Source organism: Cetorhinus maximus, chromosome 21 (genome assembly GCF_964194155.1).
Source record: "Cetorhinus maximus chromosome 21, sCetMax3.hap1.1, whole genome shotgun sequence".
Taxonomy (NCBI): domain Eukaryota; kingdom Metazoa; phylum Chordata; class Chondrichthyes; order Lamniformes; family Cetorhinidae; genus Cetorhinus; species Cetorhinus maximus.
Genome location: NC_135899.1, coordinates 83,000,827 through 83,025,448, shown reverse-complemented (window position 1 = coordinate 83,025,448; position 24,622 = coordinate 83,000,827). Strand labels below are relative to the sequence as shown.

General features: G+C 39.4%; 1 protein-coding gene across 2 annotated transcripts in view; it reads left to right on the top strand.

Annotated features, from left to right (window-relative positions):
- dnajc8 (DnaJ (Hsp40) homolog, subfamily C, member 8) overlaps positions 1–24,393 on the top strand; it is a 32,602-nt gene extending 8,209 nt beyond the window's left edge. The window contains exons 3-10 of one of the 2 annotated variants that reach the window (XM_078567304.1): positions 914–970; positions 2,782–2,848; positions 3,321–3,415; positions 9,870–9,941; positions 15,347–15,438; positions 16,761–16,836; positions 21,909–21,994; positions 23,233–24,393. In XM_078567304.1, coding sequence (XP_078423430.1) covers positions 914–970; positions 2,782–2,848; positions 3,321–3,415; positions 9,870–9,941; positions 15,347–15,438; positions 16,761–16,836; positions 21,909–21,994; positions 23,233–23,383 — 696 coding nt within the window. In that variant the 3' untranslated portion in view covers positions 23,384–24,393. The remainder of the gene's footprint in view (positions 1–913; positions 971–2,781; positions 2,849–3,320; positions 3,416–9,869; positions 9,942–15,346; positions 15,439–16,760; positions 16,837–21,908; positions 21,995–23,232) is intronic. The other variant, XM_078567305.1, reaches the window with a different exon arrangement.
- Positions 24,394–24,622: the final 229 nt, after the last annotated feature.

Here is a 24,622-nt window from a genome sequence, read left to right as displayed (position 1 = left end):
AATATATTTAAGAGTGATCACCTGGTGCTGTTTTATTAATACAACTGAAAATGAAATTATCACAAAAATAAGCATTTTTAATCAGTGTCTCGCCCAACGCCTGATTTTAAATCACTGAATATGACTTTAAAGAACTGTACAGAATCATTTACTATGTTCACTGGTCAGTTCTGAATTAATTAAATATTTCTTAATGTTTACCTTTGCAGGCATCTTTCTAAAAAAAAAGTAAACATTAAGAAATATTTAATTAATTCAGAACTGACTAGTGAACATAGTAAATGATTCTGTACAGTTCTTTAAAGTCATGTTCAGTGATTTAAAATCAGGCATTGGGCGAGACACTGATTTGTCTTTACAAAACAAACCCTTATGGAAAAACAAAAATCTGAAGAGCTTTGTTGAAGGGTTGCAGATGGGAACAATTGGCAGAAACTCACTGCTCATTAATTCAGACTGGGGACATCCAGTTTGTGGGCAGGGCCAATTTCCAATGTGATTTGTTTTTAAAACCAGCGACAGAGATCGCAGGCTCTCTATTTGTGCTGGATGTAAGTTGTGCTTCAAACCCCTTCCTCTCTTACGCTGGTTTGGTGCATTTTAGGTGAATTGTGACCCAGCGGAAACTCCCTGGATTTTTTTTTAAGATGTATCTAGAAATAAGTTACTGATTGCCTTTGTTTTCACATTCGGCAGTTTTATTCATTTCATTTGTGTAAGTAAGTTATGTATAAATTCTGTAAGTTATTTGTAAGTATTAATGATTAAGTCTATGTAACATGCTCACTTTAGGGCTACATTGTAATGCTAACTACCCTCCCAGTTAGTTAACTCGCTTTGTTATAGCAATTTCCTCATGGTGCCTGAAAAAAAGATAATTGTTGTTGCCATATATGTATGTTTTGTTACACAGGTATTGCAGATAGATCCTGAAGCAACAGATGAAGAGCTGAAAAAGCGGTTCAGACAGGTAGACACATCTCTGTTGCCGTACTACAGGCTAAGGTAGCAAAGACCTTAGGTACAGTCGATGTCATTTAAGTGAGTGAATAAAAATTGAAAATTCCAAAACAATTTTTATCTACATCCATTACATTTTGTTAACTGACTGTTGTTTTGGTTGAGAATTCTTGTTAAGTGAATACATTTTTTTTCTCCAAATTTTGCTTTGGTTAGAGCCCAAATTCTGCAATTATTGTCTGTAATAATATGTTGCATGACATGTGTTGGTTCAATAATTTACCATACAAAGTTAAAGCAAGTTAACATATATGACAATTAAAGTTCTCATGCTCCCCCATTGCCTCCTGCCTGATGGCCCATTTGATAAAGGCAGAGTGCTATTGATCCATTTGGACCAGAAGAATGCAGGTTCCATTCTCGGCCTGGGCAGCAGTCCTGTCAGAAAGTGCACGTGGTAGGACGTCAGGTGAGATCACCACTGGGCTTGTCAATGATGGCCCCCATGTAGAATGGCCCGATGACGTCTAGTCCTGCACGTGTAGGCTAGCCATTGGTTAGGTACTGGAATGCTGCTGGTGCCTGTGGCACAATGCTCCAGCATGAGTCAACACCTTCAGGAGACAACATGTGGCAGATAACCCTTACTAACATTTCACCGCACTCTTTAGGGAGATTTTTGTGGGCAAACAAGATATTCACTTAACAGGAATTGACATTACTAATGCTGATTGTTGCTTTTTTCTTGTGAAAAAAATTACTATGAAGTTTTTTTATGATTTATTGAATTAAAAGTAATTTAATCATATTAAAGAAATTTGGCAATGTTTTTTATTTTAATTCACTGGGGCCATATCATGCACTAGACATAGCATATCCTTTACTAGCCTGTGAAAATCGACACTTTTTTTTCCAAATTCTCTCCCTTCCTCAAGGTGCTGACTCACGTTGGGGTATGGTTCTCTGGGTGCAAGCAGCCCTTCGGTACCTCGCCCAAGTGGCCATTCTTCAGCTGTGAGCCCAGACAGTGAGTATCGTCAGGCTACCCTCACCCAGCGTCCACACGTATGTACTTTCAGGCAGTGGTCACTGAATAGTGAGCAGGAGGGAGAACTCTGGCTGATTTTCTTTTTTTTTGAAGAAACAATCCTAATCTGAGCACTCTTGAGGCCTATTCTAGCGCCGTACTACAGTTCCAGCTCAGAACAACCAATTTGGCACACATCAGGCATCGGATTTGGGTCCTTCCTAGTATGTATAACTCAGTAGCGTACCAGGCCGTGTATTTTCTGATTGATTTATCGGGATCCAGTAGTGGGATTAATTAGTTACATGGTGTCACTACTTGATCCTTGCTGTGGGTTCGCATTTAAGTGCAATGCTTAATGCTCTGTCAACAAGAAGTTTATTGTGCACCTTTGCATTTTAGCCTGTGCTGCTAGCAGACCTGAGCTAAGGCTTTTTTTCCCCAGCCTTAATTCAGTAGCTGCATGGAGTGTTTTGGATCCTTTCAGTTCAACAGAGATTGAAATATAGGAAGAGGAAAGGATCAGGAAGGACTTAACATTTTAAATTTGAATGCCGAAAGGTATGGTGCAAATGGAGAATTAGAAACTGGAAAATGACAAGACTTTAACAAAGGCCAAGGGTGAAGAATAGAAAGGAAATTATTAAGAACACTCTTGTCAAGAAGGATTGAAGTCTTTCATACATTGAAATGTGTACTCTCTGTCTCAGAAAATTGCTACGCTAACAATTTCTGTAACATTCTAATATCTTAGATTTTGCATGCATCATAAATAATTTTTTTCATAATTATAGCTATCAATCTTGGTCCATCCAGACAAAAATCAAGATGATCCTGAAAGAGCGCAAAAGGCTTTCGAAGGTAAGTCAATGCATCCTTGGTAGGAATAAGACTTAATGCGATTGTACGATTTTTTGTGGATCTTTATAATGTATGTTTGGGAAACTAGACAAAAGTTCAGCCAACAAATTCATTATTAAAATGATCCTTCTGGTAGTATTCCATATGGTATAAAATTCAATTGAATGCAGACAAGGAAGGTCCCAGGTTTGATTTCTGTTGAGTTTGCTGACCTTGAACTGGAACAGTAGTTGAGGGGGCACAGTTGATTTGTATTGCCTGGGGTGAGGCGGTAGAAAAATTAAGCCCGTGCTTGGTGATTGCTATCCAGCATTATATATCAAATCTGGGATCTCCTTGCCTGCATGGCTCAGTACATATATTGTCATTAGCCAATGGGCTACTTGTGGAGCAGGGGATGTACTTTTTGTTTAGGAAATGATTCCTTTATTGTAGGCAAAATTAAATGCTAACTTTTCTTGCTTCTTAATAGCTGTTGACAAAGCTTACAAGATGTTATTGGAACCAGAACAGAAGAAACGTGCAATCGATGTGATACAGGCAGCAAGGGAAACAATAGAACACAATGTAAGCATTCATTTTAATCACTTGGGCTTGATCTTGAATGTCACACGCAGTTTGTATAATTTTCTGGCAACAATACTTACAAACCCCCGTGCTTGCAAGTGTGTCTGAGGATAGAAAAATTGGATCTCGGTGTGGACTGAATTCCACCCCCCCACCACCACCACCACCACCACCCATTCCCTTTTTCTTCCCATTTTGTTTCTGTTGCACTATCTTGCTGATACGATTACAGCACATTATATATTTAGTAAGTTTTTATTAGCCTTGCAGTCTTTTTATTGATGAAGCCCATCTTACTTTTAATTCATTAACAATTAGCATGGAATGTTCTGTTAACTTGGTCATAAGAATAAACCTACACACCTGCTTGATTTAAGTAGCACGTTTAGCATACTCTGAATAATGTAAAAATAGTGTTTTGGAATTTGATTTGTCCTTGCCATTAGATGGTGCCAGAAGAAACTCCTGCATTGTATTGTTATAGAACCTAATCTAATTCCCTACAGTCGAGCTTGATATCAGTATTCAGCTGATTTCTCAATATCGTCAATGTAAGACTCAAACAAGAGATGCATTAGAAAAGTGTAAGGCAATTACAGGGCACCCAGGAAAAGTCAAATAACAGCCATTAACTTTAGTCGGAGAGAATGTTTTGATGGTGCGGATTCAGAAAAAGAGAATCTCTTAATAAGTGAAGTATGGAAAACCATGAAAGGAGTAGAAAATTGAAACCCTTGCACCACGTCAACATGTTTTACTTCTGCAGAGGGATCAGCTGTGTCTTGATTCCCAAAGAGCTAGGAAAGTCCCTGTAATAAACACATGTTAAATGTGGAACACAGGTGGTATTTTGAGGACACAGGGACGAAATTAATTATGAATGTTTTGTTGCCTCAAATACCTATCTGATGGTTTTAAAGACAACCCTTATCCTAGTCATTGAAGTGGAATTTATTTGACTGTTATGCCATTCACTTCAGTTTTTCTTCTTGTCCCCTTCCTTCCTCAATATGCTAAGGATAGATTTATGCATTCTTGTACTTTGTGTTTGGCCCAGGTGCCTTTCTTGTGATACAGTCCACATAGTGAGTGAGTACAGACTGTTCAAATGGGTCAATTACAGCTGAGCCTAATGTATTGTCCCTTCCATCTGACGATGCTTGCTGGATAGTGATCAGCTGTGGACTGCTTGGCTAGTTTCCATTTGCCTCTTTTCCCAGGGATGCTGATAGTTGCATCTTTTATGAGCTTGGCTAATCTCATACACATCAGAATTCAAACCTGGGGCCTTTCTGATCTCTATCATTCAATGCCACACCACATGGCGCAGTCATCCACTGGTGAGCTCATTCCATTAGGATAGGCCATTCCCTGAGTTCGACTTAGTCATTTTGCATTTTTAAAAAATGAAATCAAAATAAATTCTGTTGCCTCTGGTAATATTTGAAACAATTAATAGTTTAAGTATTTCAAGTCAGAAACCATGTAACCTTTCTTTTCCTTCATGATGTAACTCTTCCTCTCGTTTTCAGTTATCCTGTCTTTCTCCAAGCATTTAAATTCAAATTCTTATAATATTCTTGTTATTTACGCTTTTTCCTTATGGAGTTGCTTTTCACAATACCCTTGACCCTTGTTTTCCTGTCCAAGGCCTTAACCTACCCTTTGTCAGCAACTTATTGCATCAAATTTCTTTAGACATGTGATTTTATGTTCTGGGTAGGTTCTAGCTTGACTATTTTATGGTTTCTAGTTGCCTTATATTTCTTATAAATGTGAGCTGTTTATACATTAATTGCTTAATCTTTACACATCTCAATTTAAACATCCTTGCTGAATGGCCTTCCCTTTATCAGGCAGAGGATGTGGATGCTGCCTCAGTTGAGCCTGCATAGTGGAGGTGGCCTGGGATTGTATAATGGTAGCAGTCCTGATGAAAACCATACTCTTCCTTTTAATGATGGTAAGCTCAGCCTGGAAATATGGGATCCAGAGCCTATGGACAACCACCCAACCCATGTGACATTGAAAAACTAGAGATGTTACGGCTTGCAATTCAGTTCTTTCAGGCTCAGTTGGAGCACCATTCAGTACTTGTAATGTAGAACATAAAGCACAGACACAGGCCATTCAGCCGAAAGAGCCCATGCAGACTTACTATGGCTAAATGGTACAGTTGCTAAATAGATAACAGACACTTGGGAATCATGACTTGTCGGATCCCCTCAGGAGGAGCTTGATTTTGCTAAGGCTAGATTTTAAACTAGAAAATAATTCTGGAAGCTAGGCACACACTGATCTGATTTGTCTTGAATAAGTGCTGTCAAATTGGAATGTTCTGTTCAGAATGTGGGAGTCCATTTTGATTCACTAGATCTTTTGTTCCTTGGTAAAGCACATCATGAATTTGTTTCGCTCTTGTACTCTTTATCAAGGCAGTCAAATGGGGCAAGTCCTGTATGTTCCTGATTGCTGTATGTTGTCCAGTATTTTTTTTCCCCTGCGTTCGCACATACATTTTAAATATACATTCATATATTTTGAGATTATTGTACATTTAGGTGTTTATTCATACGTAAGTGATCTGTGAAGCCAGTGTACATTTTGATTGCATGGTGCTTGCATGCTGACACATACAAGGGAATTTTTTTTCACAAATCCTTTATCCCGTCTTTCAGAAATATTAGCCTTCAGCTTCAGTCAATCTGTTAATAGATGGAATAGCATATTGTTACTAAAGCTTTGTATTCTCATTTACCTGAGTTTATTGTCAACACTGCATTTGACATGAACCTACATATAGCACGTTTTTTGTGGCAAAATGTTATTCATTATGTGCAGGGCCAGCTCTGTCTCCATCTAAACTGGGAGTAAAACCCAACAGTGGATGTGTAATTTATCCTTCCAAACACATCTGTGGTTGTACAACATTATATAAAATGCTGGTAGTCACAAATCTGGTAGTGTTGATGGTGGGAACATCACCTTGAGGTGATGAATTTAAACTGTTGTGTGGGAAGCACATTAGAGCATGCAGGCTTAAGTGCAATTTTTTTTTAATGTACCAATTCATTAGTCTAGTGTCAACATTGGGATGGATTATCCTCCATAGCCATTTACTTAAGGTAAGTTTCTTCACCTATAACTTCAGAATAATGGGGCACTGGCTTGATGATGTTTCTGTCACAATACAGTGAATTTTAAAAGATGGGTAAATATCCTAATACCTTGTTCTTTGATTTGTATTCAACATATCCTGACCTTCTCGCACTTCCAGCTCTATATTTAACTAGTTTGACCTGAAGCCCAGTGACCAAAATGATGTTGGGATCCAGAGTGTCTAAATAAAATCTTCAACTGTTAATTTAATGTCTTATTTCGCTTGAAGAAAGATTCAAATTATCCAACAAATCGAATTGAGCAATTTTACTAGAATAGTACAGGAGATTTTTTGTACATTTTTGATTGTTTAGTTTAGCTTACATTAATTTAAATTAAAAGGAGACTAGGGTTAAGAAGGTTCAAAATGTGCTGTCTAATATTTGACATGATACATTGATTTACTATTAACATATAGCACATTTTAAAGCTAAAACTTTTCTATAAATGTAATTTATTGCTCCTTTTTAGATATTTGAATGTCAGATTTATGATTTTCCACTGTATCATCACATTAAATGTTTATAACTATAGCTGACGTTTATGCTGCCATGGCTCAATTGCTTTTATTTCACTGTCTCCCTATTTTATTAGATTTTGAGACTCAATCCTTATAAAAACTGAAATTTTTATCAAGTGCCAAAGGATATTAAAACAGATGAAAGAGAAAGAGTGTATAGTTTCAGAAAGGGGAAAACCTTGTCTGTTAAGTATGTAAAAAGTGCTCCCATATGGACATCAGGAGAGGGTGGGATCAGGCTTAGGGACGATGGTCCTCCACCAATAACAAATCTGCCAGTACCTGCAGTCCAGATTACTCAATGAAGACTAACCATTTAGCTAGTTAATGTAGAGCAACTGGTGCCCATGGAACTGTCCACAGCAGGGATCAGCACTTATAAGAGACAAAGAGGAAAAGAAAGGGAAAATAATTGTGTACCTGTTGCAAGGACCTTTAATTTTCTGTACCTTTTCCTTTTAAATCAATAGCCGGCAGTACTCTATCCTGCCCCTAGATAGCTCTGTTGCACTGTGTACAAAGCTTGGTGACACAAAATCAAACTGGCAATGTTATCTGGTGGTACTTCAGTTACATTGCTTTTCACAGGGCTGGCAGAGATATCAGAGGATTATTTTATGGCTTCTAAATTGTTGACCTTGAACCAATTCAATTTTTTCTTTTAACTTGTGAATGCGCAGACATCTGTTTAAAACCTTGAAAACCAAATTTGGAGGCCGAGTGGAGTTGGTTGAGCTGTGGAACTTCCCTCAATCCAACAGACAAAGCTTTTATCTGTTTTCTCCCTTAGCCTTATACCACCCCGAGCCACTGTGAGTCTTTTCCCTAGTTCTTGACACTGCTGTGATGAAGCTGTTGAGCGTTGTAGAGCATGATGTTAGGTTCTATTTTTACTTCCTGTGATGGAGATGCCCATTTAACGACCCAGCTGGGAAATGAAATTCATCTCCCACATTTTTGGCACATTTAAATGTCAAACCTTGATAGAACTTGGAACCTGTTCCCTTCTGTTGGGTGGTCCAAGTACCAGTAATCACTTCCCTTTCAATCTGGCACAGAAGTGTGCATGGAGTCTAGTTAGTTTTAAATGTTCATCCGTTTAACACTGGATTTAACCTTCAGAGTGACACTTGTATAAATATGTTCATAAACTCTGCCTTGTCTATAATTTTTGCTTTTGCAGTTGTTCCTGCCATACACTGCTATTTTCCCCTTCTTTTCCTCCTTATCTCTTGTAGGTGCTGATCCCAGCTGTGGACGCCAGTGGGCACCAGTTGCCACACAACTCTGGTTTCACAATCATTATAAAGCAACCAATTAGAGACACTAGCGTGAATAAATGCACAGATATTACCTCTCATAAAATCCTTAGTATAAAAAATGTGTATATATTTTTCTTTTCCTTTCAGTGTATTACCAATCCAGCCTATATACCATAATTATAGTTTAATTCAGAGTAACACTTGTATAAATACGTTCATAGAACTTTGCCTTATCTATAAGAAGTTTTGTATTTGGCTCCTGCCCGTTGTGTTCTTACCATATGAATTATACTTATTAACATTCAACTTTTCTTTTGAAATATCACTGGTCTGTGTGTGTATTTTTTAAATTTTCTGCACCTGTATAACTACCACACCCTGGATGAAGAGAATTCTCCTCTGTGATTCTGTGATTGCAATGACAGAAATGGAGGTCAATGTTTCTGAAAATGTTTTGTAATTTCTTCCCTCCTCTGCTTATCTGTCCTAATTGCCCTCTTCTGAAAGGCACTTTGCTTAAGTGGCCTTTTTTAATTCTTCAGATGCCCAAACTCAATTACCTGCACCCTATTTCACATTAGTCTGTTCACCTATTACTGTTGTCCTTAATGATATTGGTTGGCTTCTTCTATCCATCAATGCAGTGAGTTCAGAATTCTTGTCCTTACGCACTCTGTGTTTGCAACCTCCCCCAACCACTCCCACAACTCTTTTATCTGGCCTACTGTGTATTCATTATCTTACCTTGACACCCCCTGCCTACCATTTCAACCATTACTGCTACTCAGCCCCTTTTAACACTTACTTTCTGAGCTTCTCTGTCTTGGCCCCTCTTTCCTATCTTTAAAATCTTAACATCAGTTTTTCTGAGCTGGTCTTCAAACAGGTTTCTTTGTGCTCCCCTTCTATATTACCAGATTGCCCTTCCTTCCCACCCCCCTGCTTTTTGTAAAATGCCATGGCACATTTTGCTATGTAAAAGGTGTGGTGAATAAACCTGGGCTGCTTGTGTCATTGGACTGTTTAACTGGGAATCTATCACAGCCTAAACCAACACTGTACTTGTCTGGCCTCCCGACTTGAGTACTCCTAGCAGGTTTGGCTGATAACACAGTGGTTTGGCCTTACTGACTGCCTGCTATTCAATCAGCGTGCGTGTTGCATATGTCATCCAGCATCTACAATAGACACTCTCCAACAGATGTCACTGGTTAGTACTGTAATTGGTAAAATTAACCCTGGATTACTTTTTATTCCCTTCCTCCTACCTAGTCTGGTGAAGTTACTAGTAGCACCACTGTTATTACTTTGATCCAGTTCTGCTAACTCGCTGTAAACAAAGCCATTTCTGATCTTTTGAGTTAGTATTGTACCATATGTATGCTATGTATTTACCACTAAACTCTGGGAAAATGAAATATATAATTCACAAATCTGACATCTGGAGTGTATTCTGATACAAGCATGTTCATTATATGTGGCTCCTTCAAAAGTGTGTTTTTTGTTGTTTTAGATGAAAGAAAAAAGAAAGGCATTAAAGAAAGAGGGAAAGGCTTGCATTGTGGAAGAGGATGACCCTGAAACTGTAAGAAATATAAGATGTTGTGGCTGCTAACATTTTCAGAGTTGAGCCTTACAGAATGTGTGTCTTGTATTTCAGCTGGGGAAAATACTTAGTGTTGGTAGTGTTTAAGGAATAAAATTAGGCAGTAAAAAAGATTGAACACTTGACAGCTCGTATTGCAGTAACTGCACCGTAATGGGCTTCTTGAGCGCTAGCCAAAGTGAGCAGCACACTGTAACAAGCATTTATTTCTAACAATTTATCATCGGGGCAGACAGTTAATGGTAGCCAAAATTTTTCTTTATTCCCATTTGTGAAAAGGCCAAGCATGTATTTTTACTGAAATGGTTTATTTTCTGAGTGCTTTCTTTTCTGAAATGAATTTTGGAATTTTAATATGTTAGATGAAATATGACTCCACCAAAAAGTGTTATGAAACTTTGTAAAATATATAACGCGAGCTTTTCTATATCTTTATCAAAGCATACGAATGACATAAAGTAAGTTCAAACATTTTATTCAAAAATAGTTTCTCCAAATTTATTTAAAAATGCATAAGGAAGTCCAATTCAAGATGAGAAAAGCCAATTGCTTTCCTATTTGCCCAAAAAGGCGAATGTAGGTGACTTGCTGCAAAATCCCAACTTGTAATGCCTTACACAGCCATTGCAGGATGTACAGGAGCAGGTCAGTGTGAACAGGAGGCACTTTAAGCCAGTAGAGATCAGGAACCCACTGTATGAGGAATCGCAAGTCTCGTATATAGCTGGCAGCCTACCAACTTGGATGTGGTGTTACATTAGTATATTGAAATTGTTTTTAAGCTACCTTAACGTGTGATGCTGTATAAGTAAAAAAGCAGCATGTCCAGATTGATGAGGCTGTTTATTTTAACAAAAAAGGAAATAGAAATTAATGTTTTAGCACAACAAGTACAGAACGTAAGAACCAGGAGATAATGATGAATTTATGTAAAATAAATAAGAGCTCAGTTAAAATACTGGCTGCACTTTTGGGGTTCACACAATAGGAATGGCCTTGAGGCTTTCAATAAGGCACTATGCAGATTCACTGATATGGGAAAATACAGATTAGGAAATACTTGAAAAATTGGGTCTTTTTTCGACAAAACAATGCAGATTATGAAGTAGTGTGATATAAATGAAATTATCAAAGGGTGGTGTAGGATAGATTGAAACAGACTGCTTTCTGTAGATGAGGCATCCAGAACAAAGAGCCAGAGATACAAATTGTAACAGATTTAGAACCGATCCTTACACAGAAAATTGTAGCATTTTGTGCTCTTTTTTTTCTGCTGTAACCTTCAAAAACCATGCTTAGATTGTGTAGTCTTTTGGAATGGCATTCAATCACCTTGCTAATGGCATTGAGCCATGTTGGAGCACTTAACAAGAGGAACATGTGAAGGTTGCCATCTTTCCCTTTGGGTCTTGGATCAAAGCCGCTCTGCATTTGTTCTGTTAAATCTTTTGGCTAAAGTTTCTTGAAACAACTTGCAAACTGTTAACTGAATGTTTCGACAAACAGAAGTGTTTTAGTCTGATATTAATGTCTTAACAGTTAATCCACCAGTATTGCTGAGGAAAATACTGGGTGTGCGCTCAATGGTGGGTGTATGTTGGGGACAGGAGTAGTCTTTTTAAAGTGATTTTATTTTTTTGCCTTAAATTTTTCAGCTCTCTTTGTTCCCTGGTTTTCAACAAAGTTGAATGGGGAAGTAAGAGTTGCAAACTTCTATCGCTTCTGTAAACCAAGCGCCTGGAAATGCGGAAAATAGTTACTTGTTAACTTCCCTTCACTCTTAATTCAGGAAACGTTTCCCTCAGACAACCCAGCTGCACCGTAGAAAGCAAATTTATGTACAGTCGGTTATGCTGTGGATTAATGCACTGTCCCATCAAAGGTATCAAAATATAAAACTAGAAAGCAATTAGGTTACTGATCTGTATGAGAACTTCTTGCAGAGTTTACTAGTTTTCTACTTCCCAATATTAAAGCCATAACTTTAAGTAAATAAGTAGCCCATCGTAAGATAGTTACATGGTGTTAGAGCTTGTTGGGTAAACCCTCGTATGTACAGTTTCCAAGTTCTTTCACACTTGGCATTGCCTTTTGATTTCCGCTTTTGATTTTGTACAGCATTTGTTGCTGCCTTAATGAATGTATATTTAAAACATTTTACCTTTTTCCCCCTAATTTCTGGTGCTTTTTTCCTCTTGCTTAATTCTTGTTTTTTACTGGTCTAAGGGAGAATGATTGTTGACATTATGTTCGATCATGGAGGTTATCATACCTGAGTCAAACCCACTTCTCTCCTGGCATCTATATTGAGCATTTGACAGCCATTAAATGATGCTGAAGAGCAAGAGCCCTGATTCATTTTCCCCCATCCCTACGTAAGAAATCAGACCACCTCTAGCACCCCAGCTGCTGTTTACCTATGATCAGTTAGTGATCATAAACCCCAAAGCAAACCCACAATCTTTTAGTCTGCAGGCTTAGTGCTACCCAAAGTGGATCCTTTAGTTATTAGATGATCAAGGGAGCTCCTCATCATTTAATCCAGTTGCTAGTCCAAAGCAGTGCTGCCTTCTCACCAGTGGCAATAGGAAGATTTTACCTCTAGGATTTTGAAGAGAGGGCTCTAAAACAGAGATAAGCAATTAGATGGTATATCGCACACATTTCTCATTGCAAGCATGACTGAAATAGGTTTAGAGAAATACACTTAAACCCAGTACCAGGCGTGGTCCCCAACCAAGCAACACTTCAATTTAAAAATTGTCACCGAACTGAACCAGCCAGAAATTGAAATGCCAGCAAAATCCTGAAATCAATTGGACGTATAGTATTGTTTATAAAGATGATCGCGAGCACTTAATCATTTGTGTAAATAATTACATAATCAGCGTCCCATAGGCGCTCTGCCAGTCCACACAGTGTCCTTTTATTCTCAGGTACTCTGTGCCAATTTATAACCCTGAAATGTTCTCAAAAGATGGATTTTTCCAAATTTTGACAGATCTTGTGTAATTGCTGCCTTCATTGTAGTGTTACAGCTCATAAATGATGGGCAAATCAGCAGGATAAATATTTGTGTTAGCACAGTGACCAATTGCCAAATGTTGTTTAATTTGAAGAAGTGAGCGCTCAGTGAATTTAATTTAAGCTCTACTGAAGGATTTTCAAATACTTATCACTTTGAAATGAGGCAGGAGATAGTTGCCTGACCCAAGGTTTTATTTTGGTGCTTTAAAAGGATATATTCTATGGGTTCCATGACTTTAAGGTTTCTGATGTCAAACCAATATCTCCAGTATTGCTGTTTGTTCTATTGCCTGGGTCATCATCAATTATTTGTACACCCTTTTAAATTGCACACCACCTTTGCTGCTCATTCTCATGCAGAATGAATATAATTTCAGTGAACAACACTGATTGGTGAAAACGAGGGGAGTTTACTTAAAATGAAATCATACATGTGGCCCTTGTGTTGAGAGTTTAGTCACCTGGAAGAAATTATTTTTTTTGAAATGGATGTGGTGGCACCCATAACGTAAATAAAGGCTATGTAAGAAATCCAAAGTGACCAGTATTTTACCATTAGTGGCTTTTTAATTCTGTTTTACCATTAGCTTGTTGCACTATTTTGTTTCTTCCTTTTTTGTGATCGGAGTTTTGTGTTCAGGGTTGTTATGTCAATGTGAGTGCTAACTGGTGTCTGCTTTTCCTCCTCCTTCCTCCTCTTTCAATCTTTAAAGCTTTAAAACTGCCCTGGCGTGTCTTTTGCACATCCATAAGACAGAAGTTTCCAAATTGGGGTGTGCAGGTCATGAGATATCTGTACATGTATAAAACATGTACCGTGAACACAGTGCCCTGAGAGTTCTGCATCCTATACGATTATTCTCATACTTGTTGATTTACTTGCATGTAATTTCTCTTGTATTCCAATAACTTTAGATACTTGAAAGTTAAGATGGTGGGTAGTGGGTGCGGTGTTCACGAGAATATCAGTGCTTGCAGGGGTTCCTTGGGACTGTCCCGATATTTTCAGGGGATTGGGGGGTGGGGGGTCTCCATGTTTGTAAGAAGCGTCCAAACATCCTTCGGTAAATTCAAAATTCAGGTTGTGTATGGTGACACCTGTATATCTTGGTTGCATATCTATGAGAAATGATTAAAACCTCCTGCTTGTTTTAATAGATTTCAAAATATCCATGTAGACTATATCATTCCCAAACAACATCATATGCTCATGCTGATTCAGCTAATGAGAAAAGAAGCCAGAACTCCTGACGATTTGAATATGGGTGAAGAAGCTTTGCTTTGGGAATAGTGACTCATGAGACACGTGTTGGCTGCTCTGACTCCAGGTGGTTCAGATCCTGAATTTTTTCGTCTTACCGTCTTGGGAACTCTGTTGTGGCAGCAACATCCATCAACATTCATGAGTAAACGATCAGTTAGCTTGAGGTTTTTTTGGGGTTGTGTGATAGTGCATGGTATAGAGGTGGAGCTACCTTTGACCACTGGTTCAGCATCTTTGAGAGGTTGTCTCCTCTGGAAGACAGAACCTCTGACATCGCAGCACCCTCTCTACACTGGAATTTTGTTCGAGTGACCCAAATTCCCAGCTTTTTAACTTGGGGGAGAAGGAAACCAATTGAGTCAAACTTACTTTTTTATTGAAGACTTTTACCCACAGTTTGTAAACTGGTTGGTTTCACATTTCTTGGGCTGTACCAGGACAAGATCTTAGTATAAATAGTGGTTGTAATGTAGGAATACTACGTTGATTTTTGAAGTGTTGTTTGGAAACATTGCATCAAACTTTCTTCAGACAGGAGAAAAATTAACAATGCCATAAGTGATGGTTTATAAATCCTTGTGATAAGCATTGAAGTCCCTGCAAATATTACTCTGGGAGGATGTCTCCTAACTTCAGAAAAACTTCTGCCAACTGCAGAAGACTTTTATTATCTGCAAGAGAAATGACATTAAAAGTCAGGCAAATACAAAGAAAGTAGAAGACCCATGATGGGCAAGTAGAATTCTGAAGACTCATGGACCCTTCTCTGGTTCCTTTCAAAAGCTCCGTAATATTGTGTGAATAAATCTCTGGGAATGTGGGAGTTTTACATCTTCAAATCTTGGTGCAGTAAGGTTGAGCAGTATTTTGATGCAGCTTTGAAAAGAATAGAGTACTTTGGATTTATTTTTCTCCTTCTTTGTAACTTCTTCTCCTTTGTAACCAGACTGAATTCTCAACCACGGGGTTTGAGTCAGTTGGAGGGCGTTACTATTTGTGTCATTATTAAAATGTGTTGTGCACTAACTTGATTGAGTTATTGTTTATTGTACCTTGAGGATGTCAGAATCAATCTTTTTTTTAATCTTCCTAGTTCAAGCAATTGGTACACAAACAAACTATGAAGCTGTTTGCTGAATTAGAAATTAAAAGGAAGGAGCGGGAAGCCAAGGACATGCATGAGAGGTATATGGAATCATCTTAAAACCTATTGCCCCAAACATTCTCTCTTTTATTTCCTACCCCCACTCCCCAACATTGTCCATTATAACTGGGCAGTCAATTTTTGATGAGGAAAAGCAGCTATGAAATATATAGCCTATCCTGAATTCAAAGGAATTTAAATTATCCAAAGTTTTAAAACTTTGCAGTAAATCCTGTTCACCCATTGTCCCAGTACTCACTAATCTATTTTGACTCCTGGTCCGACAACATCTTGGTTTTAAAAAAAATTTCACCTTTATTTTCAAAACCCTCCATGGCCTCGCTGCGCCTCTACCTCTGTAATTTCGGACATCCCGAGAACCTTCCAAGATATCTGTGCTTTTCCAATTCTGGTCTCTTGCTCATCCCCGATTTTTCATCGGTCAACTGTTGGCCATATCTTCAGCTGCCTGGGCCCCTAAACTCAGAAATTTCCTTCCTTTATCTCTCTGCCTGTCTCTCTCCTTTTAGGGTGTTCTATCGAACCTACCTCATTGATAAAGGTATTGAGCGCCTATCTTAATATTTCCTTAAGTGGCTTAGTGTCAAATTTTGTTTAATAACTTTTCTATGAAGTGTCTTGGGATGTGTTACTATATTAAAGGTGCTTTAGAAATGCAAATTATTAATTTCCACTTTGCTCTAAATATTTCTTAATTCAAATGTATTTAGAACAAAAATTGATGCAAATTTTCAGTCTTTTATTGTAGCTTTATTTTCTGTCTAAAGAAGTCTTTGCGAAGGCCACTTACGATTGTAATTCCTTCTCCAACCCTCTCCCTTCCCCTTTCTTCTCTTCATCCACGCCCCCCCCCCCCCCACTTCCATCCTTCCAATCTCAAATTTACACCTCTTCATTTTCTCAATTTTCTGGGCTGGGGTTACATGGGTTTTGGCTACCTGTCTGTACTTCACCTGAATGCCACTCTTTATTTATGAACCTTGCCTGTGTGCATTGATAGACTTTTTTGATCTCTTGCTGTGAGGTTGGGGGTAGGGGAGGAAAAATCATAACCAAGCTTAGTTCTGTTATCGCCCATGTTTGTTTACCAGCGGTTGGTAATGGTTTAGCAAAGGGGGAACTGGTTTTCTGGGCCTCCAGATAACAGACCAGTTTCTCAATCCTCAAAACAACAAACATTATTATCATGAAACAGGCTGTGCAAGTTTGAAAGTTCCTTAATTTACTGGATTTTGAAAATACGCACAGTCCAGGCAAGCAAATGAAATATTAGGAAAAACCTCAACAGCTGAATGCTCACTATGAGCACAATTTTTAATGCTGTCCATTCTTCTTAATCCAGGAAACGGCAAAGAGAAGAGGAGATTGAGCAGGAAGAGAAAGCAAAACGAGATAAAGAGTGGCAGAAAAATTTTGAGGTTTGTGAAATTCTAATTTACCAATTTCCAATTCTTGTCATGTTTTGAATGGCTTGTAGAGCAACGAGCAATGGTTATGATTCTGCAGTCTTATTGCAAATGGTTTCATTCTGAAAAGCCAATTTATTTTATTAACTATCTTGACATTGAGAGGTCCAGTGAGTGATGCAGAATAGTTAAAAACAGTCATAAAAATAATCTTTTCGATTGTAATTTAGTACCTAATATTCCAAGAACTGTGGATTCTAATTAAAAAGTGCTATAAAATACGCACTCCAAATCTCTGTGCAATATTTCCTCATATGAGTTTTTAAAATGACAGTTGTTGTATGCTAAGCAAACCTAAATACAGAAATATATTTTATTGGGCCAGATTTTGCTGTAGGCTTAACAGTGAGGCTCACTGCGCTCACAGTTATTTATGTGGAAATTGGGCAGCAACTTTTGGTGACTATACATGTTGCAGTTAAACGTGGAAATCCAGATGTTTCTGTCCGAGGGCTTCCCAGAAATGGCACAGGTTACGTTTTATATGCAGCACAGAAACAGGCCACTTGGCCCAACCAGTCCATGCTGATGTTTTTGCTCCGTGCAAGCCTCCTCCCATCTTACCTCATCTAAAACTATCATTGAAACCCTCTATTCCCTTCTCCCTCATATGCTTGTCTAGCTTCCACTTAGATGCATTTATGCTCTTTCTGCCTGACTCGCCATTCAAATACGTTGATTGGCTTGAACTTGCTGTATTGACCTCATAGAAATGACTAAACTCACCAAAACATTGGTGCTTGCCCATTCTAGGATAAGCACCCTTTTAATGACATGGCCAGTCTTAACTAGTTTCTAACAACCTCTCTAGCATGGAAAATTAACTTGTAAAAGCATGGAATCGTGCACCTTCAGCAGTCTCCGGGTGTGATGTCCGGTAGAGGCAAAGGCGGGAAAGGTCTCGGTAAAGGGGGTGCGAAACGGCACCGGAAAGTCCTCCGAGATAATATCCAGGGAATGACTAAACCTGCTATTCGCCGCCTCACTCGTCGCGGGGGCGTTAAGCGCATCTCCGGCCTCATTCACGAGGAAACTCGCGGGGTTCTCAAGGTTTTCTTGGAAAATATCATCCGAGACTCGGTCACCTACACGGAACACGCTAAGCGCAAGACTGTTACCGCCATGGATGTGCTCTATGCCCTGAAACGCCAAGGCCGAACTCTCTATGGGTTCGGTGGTTGAGAACTTAACAAAAACATTTCAGCAGTTAATTATTTATGATGATTTAAAAGTTAATTAACTATTTCTTTTGTCTCTTATCTCACTTGATCCCATTTTTCTTTCCTTCGCTTTATTTAATTTTCTGTACCTGATTTGACATCAAATTCACTATTCTACCTTAGATTTCCTGGTTCAGACTCTGCATTGCTCATCAACAATTCTTCAGCCTGTTTGATTAAGGAGATAACCAGTTGCTTGCCCTGGTCTCTCAGATCCTAGGTGGCTTGTAGGGGCACTGTGCTTTCTCGATGGCTGGCTGATAAAACTTCTATGCAAAAACCCATAGAGAATCTTTGGGCACATGCAAGTCAGAGCAAAATCTGGCTCTTTTTTTTAAAGTATTGAATTGTATTTTATACGCATAATGAACAAAACATTTATCACGTTGACCTGAGAAGCCAACTGAATTTTCGCAGTACCTATGAAATAGAGTTCCAAAATCATAGAATAGTTACAGCACAGAGGGAGGTCATTCGGCCTATCGTTTCTGTGCTGGCCCACTGTAAGTCGCGCTCCCTTGCCACTTTCCCCATAGCCTTGCAAATTTGTACAAACTATTATGTGCTGTCTAAGATTTTGCTGCAATACAGAAGCAGATTACTCACTACTTGCTGATACATATATTGTAGTGTTTTACATGTTGATGGGGTTACTCATTGACCTGCCAGATGGCACAAAGGAGTTGAGGGTAAGGGGAAAAGTGGGAGGACCCACCCATACTCTGAGATAGCGATTGATACCAGTGTACTATGCAATGGTCAGCTTGGAATCTTCTGAGGTGTATGAGTTTTTATTGGATGGGAATTGAACCTATGCCTTCTGGTGCTTTCCCAGTCCAGATTCGCCCTGTGTACCACAGGTTCGGATTGTCAGATGCCCCTTTATTCTGGAAGTCAGTTATAGCATTGTTCGAGAGCAAGCTCTTTCTAATCTGCTGTAGTAATGTGCCCCGAGTCCTCAGAAGACCATTTCTTACTGCATGTGTGCAAATTTTTCATGTCTTGCAATAGTCATCTTTCTAGCCCCTGAGTAAATTTGTACTCCAGTGACATTTTGTGGAAGTATTTGTGTCATGGGATGCCCTCAGTAGCAATTGATTGGAATTCTTTAAAAGTTGCAAATGGGGTTTTTACAGTGGGCAGTGAAAGGAGATTTTAATTCCATCACTCTGATTTGGATTCAAGCCCAAATTAAAGCATGAAAGCACAGTGAACTGACTAACTGTGCTACTTAGATCCTAACACAAATGAATTTTATTGTGTTGTTAAAAGGAATACTTGCTTGGTTCCATTCTTCTTGATCCAATCATAACCAGAGTATGTCCAGCAATGGCGCCTCTTCCCACCCCTGCACTGTTACCTTGGGAGTCTCCAAGGATCTTTCCTTTTGCTGCCCCTTGGCAACACCGTCCAAAGTTATTAGATTACTAGTCCTGTATCCAGTTCTGGATGAGCTGTAATTTTTTTTGCAGTAGCAAATCTGGATCTATTTCTGGCCCTTGCCAAACATTGTAAATTAAAGTTATAATTGTCTTTGTGCCATTGTCACCTAATTTAGCTCTCCCTGCCTTCCCCAGCAACTGACTTGGGTTGAACCAGACTGTTTACAACCTCGACATTCTATTTGACCCCAAGCTGAGCTTCCATCCCCATACCCCCTCCCTTAGACAGCACCTTCCAAACCCATGACCACCACCGCCTAGAAGGACAAGGGCAGCAGATAGATGGGAACACCATCACCTGGAAATTCCCCTCTAATTCACTCAACATCCTGACTTGGGAATATATTGCTGTTCCTTCACTGTCGCTGGCTCAAAATCCTGGAGCTCCCTTCCTAACAGCACTGTGGGTGCACCTATACTACATGAACTGCAGTGGTTCAAGAAGGTAGCTCCTCACCATCTTCTCAAGGGCAATGAGGGATGGGCAATAAATGCTGTCCCAGCCACTGAAGCTCACATCCTGTGAATGAATAACTTCCATCTCCACAATGTCACCCGGCTCAGCCCTTCCGCTACTGAAGCCCTCATCTGTCCCAGTGCCACTTCCAGACTTAACAACTCCAATATTCTCCTGGCTGGGCCCCCATCCTGCATAAACTCCACATACAGAATCCTGCTGTCTGTGTCTGATCTTGCAACAAGTTATACTTGTCCATCATCCTTGTGTGTCCTCACCTACAATGGACCTGTCCACTCAAAGCCTCAAGTTTAAAATGCTCAACCTTATGTTTAAATCCCTTTATGGCCTCATTCCTTCCTATTTCTGCATCATTCTCCAACCCAACAAACCCCACCCTGAACTTTTGTGTTCCTCCAATTCTGGCACCTTGGATAAGGTCCCACATGGCAGATTGGTCAGGAAAGTAAAAGCCCATGGGATTCAGGGTTATGTGGCAAACTGGATAAAAGGTTGGCTTTATAACAGGAAACAAAGGGTAATTGTTGATGGATGCCCTTGCTAATGGAAAGTTGTCTCAAGTGGTGTTCCACAGGGCTCGGTGTTGGGACCCTTGCTGTTTGTGTTATATATTAATGATTTGGACGTGAACGTGGGGGGCACGATTGGGAAATTTGCAGATGACACAAAGATTGGCCGAGTAGTGGATAGTGTAGAGGATAGCCATAATCTTCAAAACGATATAGATGGGTTGGTGGAGTGGGCGGTGAAGTGGCAGATAGATTTTAACATAGAGAAGTATGAGGTCATACATTTAGGGAGGTCAAACAGCTACAGGGATTACAAAATAAATGGGAATATACTAAGAGGGGTAGATGAAGTGAGAGATCTTGGTGTACAAGTACACAGGTCCCTGAAGGCAGCAGTTCAAGTAGACAAGGTTGTAAAGAAGGCATATGGAATGCTCTCCTTCTTTGGCAGAGGTATAGAATATAAAAGTAAGGATATAAGGTTGGAATTGTATAAAACACTTGAGGCCACAACTGGAGTATTGTGTGGAGTTCTGGTCACCACATTACAGGAAGGATGTAATAGCTCTGGAGAGAGTGCAGAGGAGGTTTACAAGAATGTTGCCAGGGTTAGAAAAGTGTAGCCACGAGGAGGAATTGGATAGGTTGGGGTTATTTTCCCTGGAACAAAGACGGCTGAGAGGTGACTTGATTGAGGTGTACAAAATTATGAGGGAAATAGATAGAGTGGACAGGATAAAATTGTTTCCATTGATGGCGAATTCTAGAACCAGGGGACATAGATTCAAGATAAGTGGCAGAAGGTGTAGGGGGGGACATGAGGAAGAACTTTTTTACGCAGAGGGTAGTGGGTGTCTGGAATTCGCTGCCCAAGTTGGTGGTAGAGGCAGAAACTTTATAAGTATCTGGATCTGCACCTAAAGTGCTGTAAGCTGCAGGGCTATGGTCCGGGTGCAGGAAGGTGGGATTAGAAAGGGCACCTGGGTGTCCTCGGGCTGGCATGGACAAGATGGGCCGATGAGCCTCCTTCTGTGCTGTAACTTTTCTATGATTCTAAATGTACTCCCTTCACACTGCCATTGGCAGCTGTGCCTCCAGCCAATTAGACTCCACAATCTGGAACTCCTTCCCTAAATCGTTATGCATTACAACTTTTCCTTAAAATAAACTTTTTTAACCAAACCTTTAGTCATTGTCAATAACCTGCTCCCACCCCCTTGAATGTCTCCTCCTTTGACTCCACAAATATTTTCTATCTGATTTAGTACCAGAAATTCTGTAAAGCTGAATGTTGGGTGTTTGATACTTTTATATGGGCTTTACTTGAAATATGAAAAATATCTAAGCATGATTATGTTTTGTAATTGTAAACTAGAGTTGCATACCTGGAGAGAGTACTAACATGAATTTGGTATACTGGAGGTTACTGATTTATGCAAAAAGTTTGAAGATCAGTTTGAGGTGATGAATCAAGTCTTTTACAAGAATTATGCTGGCTTAATGTATGATTGTTTGTTTCCCCCCTTTAACATTGGTTTCAATACAGTAAATTATCCTGGTGACAACATTTGGTTTGTTTTTCTGCCCATTGGTTGAACACATTGCTCCACAGCATTTGATGGCGAATCTGATGCCTAAAGTTTATGATGGTGTACAGGTTGCAGATTTAAGATCGGGCTTTTGACAGGAGGATCTCTGTCATTTTTCCCATCTTGAGGTGGTTTTCCCATCTTGAGGTGGGAGAACTTTAGAGATGATGAGCTACAAAATTTACACGGAGGATAGGGGAAGAGGCTGAAAATGGCCAAAGAACCCAGCAAGCTCCTGCCAAATCTAACTTCAAAGCCTCACTAATGTCTTGTTGCTCTGCCTTCTGCTTGGCAGCAGGCCGAATGGGTAGCATGGTCAGTGGGCGGGAGGGAACACCAGCGCAGGAGTCCGCAGCCTGGGACCGTCCCCTGCGATTGGGGTTGGAGGAGGCTGAAAGCTCCTCTTGAGGGGGCTGAGGTGAGCACTCATGCTCTCAGACACTTTGACATGCCGATATTCACCGCTGTAAAAGTGGCTGGCTGGGCTTGCATTCAGCACATTTTGCTTGTTAGCCCCGACCCTCTGTCGTTATGTTTAGGAGGGAATAAATATCAGGACCAATAAGTTACTGAAAATCAGTGTTCTGTTGTGAGAAAAGAGAGAAAATCCAGAAGCTTTGAAAACAATACCACTACAGTAATTGCAGGCAAGGTTAAGACTGCTGCTACTCTAAGATCAACCTTCAATATTTGTACCTGCAGTGTGACCTGGAATCTGCAATCAATCTAGGGTCCCAGAAATAAACAGTCAACATTCTTGCTTTTCTCTATTTAAAACACTGGTTGAATTTTGTCCTTGTCTAGTACGCCCAGTGCCAAGTATTGCGCTGATTGGATGCGGTGTCCAGAACCCACCACACCATCCCATCTACAGAGCCCAGCCCCCGACAAATGTGAATTTTTATTATTTCCCCACCCCCCGCCACCACCGCCCATCATTGTGGCCAATCTGAATCGTAACTTCAAATCTGCATAGGCAAGCAATAATTCTAGTAGATTTAAGAAAAGATAGGTAATCTGCTGACTTAATAGGAAATGGCATTTGAACGAGACACACTGTACATTTTGTATTTTAAGTGGTAACCATTACATATATATGTGTTACCATAGGAAAGTCGAGATGGTCGTGTTGATAGCTGGAGAAACTTCCAAGCCAATAAAAAAGGCAAGAAAGAAAAGAAACAGAGGAGTTTCCTCAAGCCACCAAAGGTTAAGATGGAGCAGCGATAAGAGCCATCTGGAAATATTTTACGTAAAATAGGAAAACACAAACAACTATAGCAATGTTTACTCCAGAACATGTTCTTCGCTTAGGAGTAGTTTGCAGTTTAGTGGCACAAATGTTTTTTTTTTTCCCTGTCCATTCTACTGACTCATGTGTTGTAGTAGCTAATACTATTTTTTAGTTTCATCCCTGATAATCGATGTGGCAGGGCTCACTGCTTCCTGTTTCTAAACCAATATGATGTAAATGTACAGTATAAAAGAGGTTGATAATGGCCTTGTATCCTTTTGAAAACCTTTAATTTTTAAGCCCTGTAATTTAACGTTTTGTAACCTTTTTGTACTGTGAACAATTTGTCTATCTTTAGCCATCAAAGGTAATCATTAAAAGTGTTTGGAAATAACAAAGTATGTGTTTTCTGTTTTCGAAGTTGATAGATTCCATTTTTTGTATGAGTGGATTGCTGCATCATAGTTTGAAGTATGAAGTGAATTTTAGCTTTTATGTACATATATTAAAGTTGCATAACATTAAAATGCTTTCAGCTTTAAACTCCTAGGGAAAAATGTACAAATTAACTTTGAAAATGAGGTACTAATCTTCATAGATGGGAAAATAATTTTGCTGGTTTTGACCCCATTCCTGAAGGTGCTTGATGTTGAAGTGATAGTTTTACAGATGGCATTACTTCCACTTCACCACCTGGCAACTCTCCATATACAAGTGAATATTGGTTATGGGAGGGCTGAGGGCCATTCATAGACTCACAGACACCTCAGCGCTGGAAGAGGTTAGCTTCTTATTGGACTATCCTACAATAAATCTCATTTCTCTCCTGTAATAGAGGCAGAAAATGCTGGAAATACTCAGCGTGTCTGGCAGCATCAGTGGAGAGAGAAACTTGAGTTAATGTTTCAGGTCAATAATCTCTCATCAGAACTCATAATTTCTCTCCTGCTTGTCCACAAACAGTTCTGGTATCCCACTTGAAATTTTAATAAATGTTTGTAAAAGACTTGTGAATAAAACATGATCAGTTCAGCCCATGTTTATTTGTGCTTTATTGCTTGATTTTTGCAGAACCTGTGAAGATGGATTTCCTGTATTCAGTTTTGACTCAGTTTTGCTATCATGAAGTCTGTTGTATGTTCATGATTGCTGTCCAATTACTTACTACTGTTCTCATTACCATGAACAATCTCTAATGATGTGACAAGTTATCCTCGCTGTCGCAGTATCGCTGATCTGTTTGCTGCAGACCAGTGTTCTATTTCA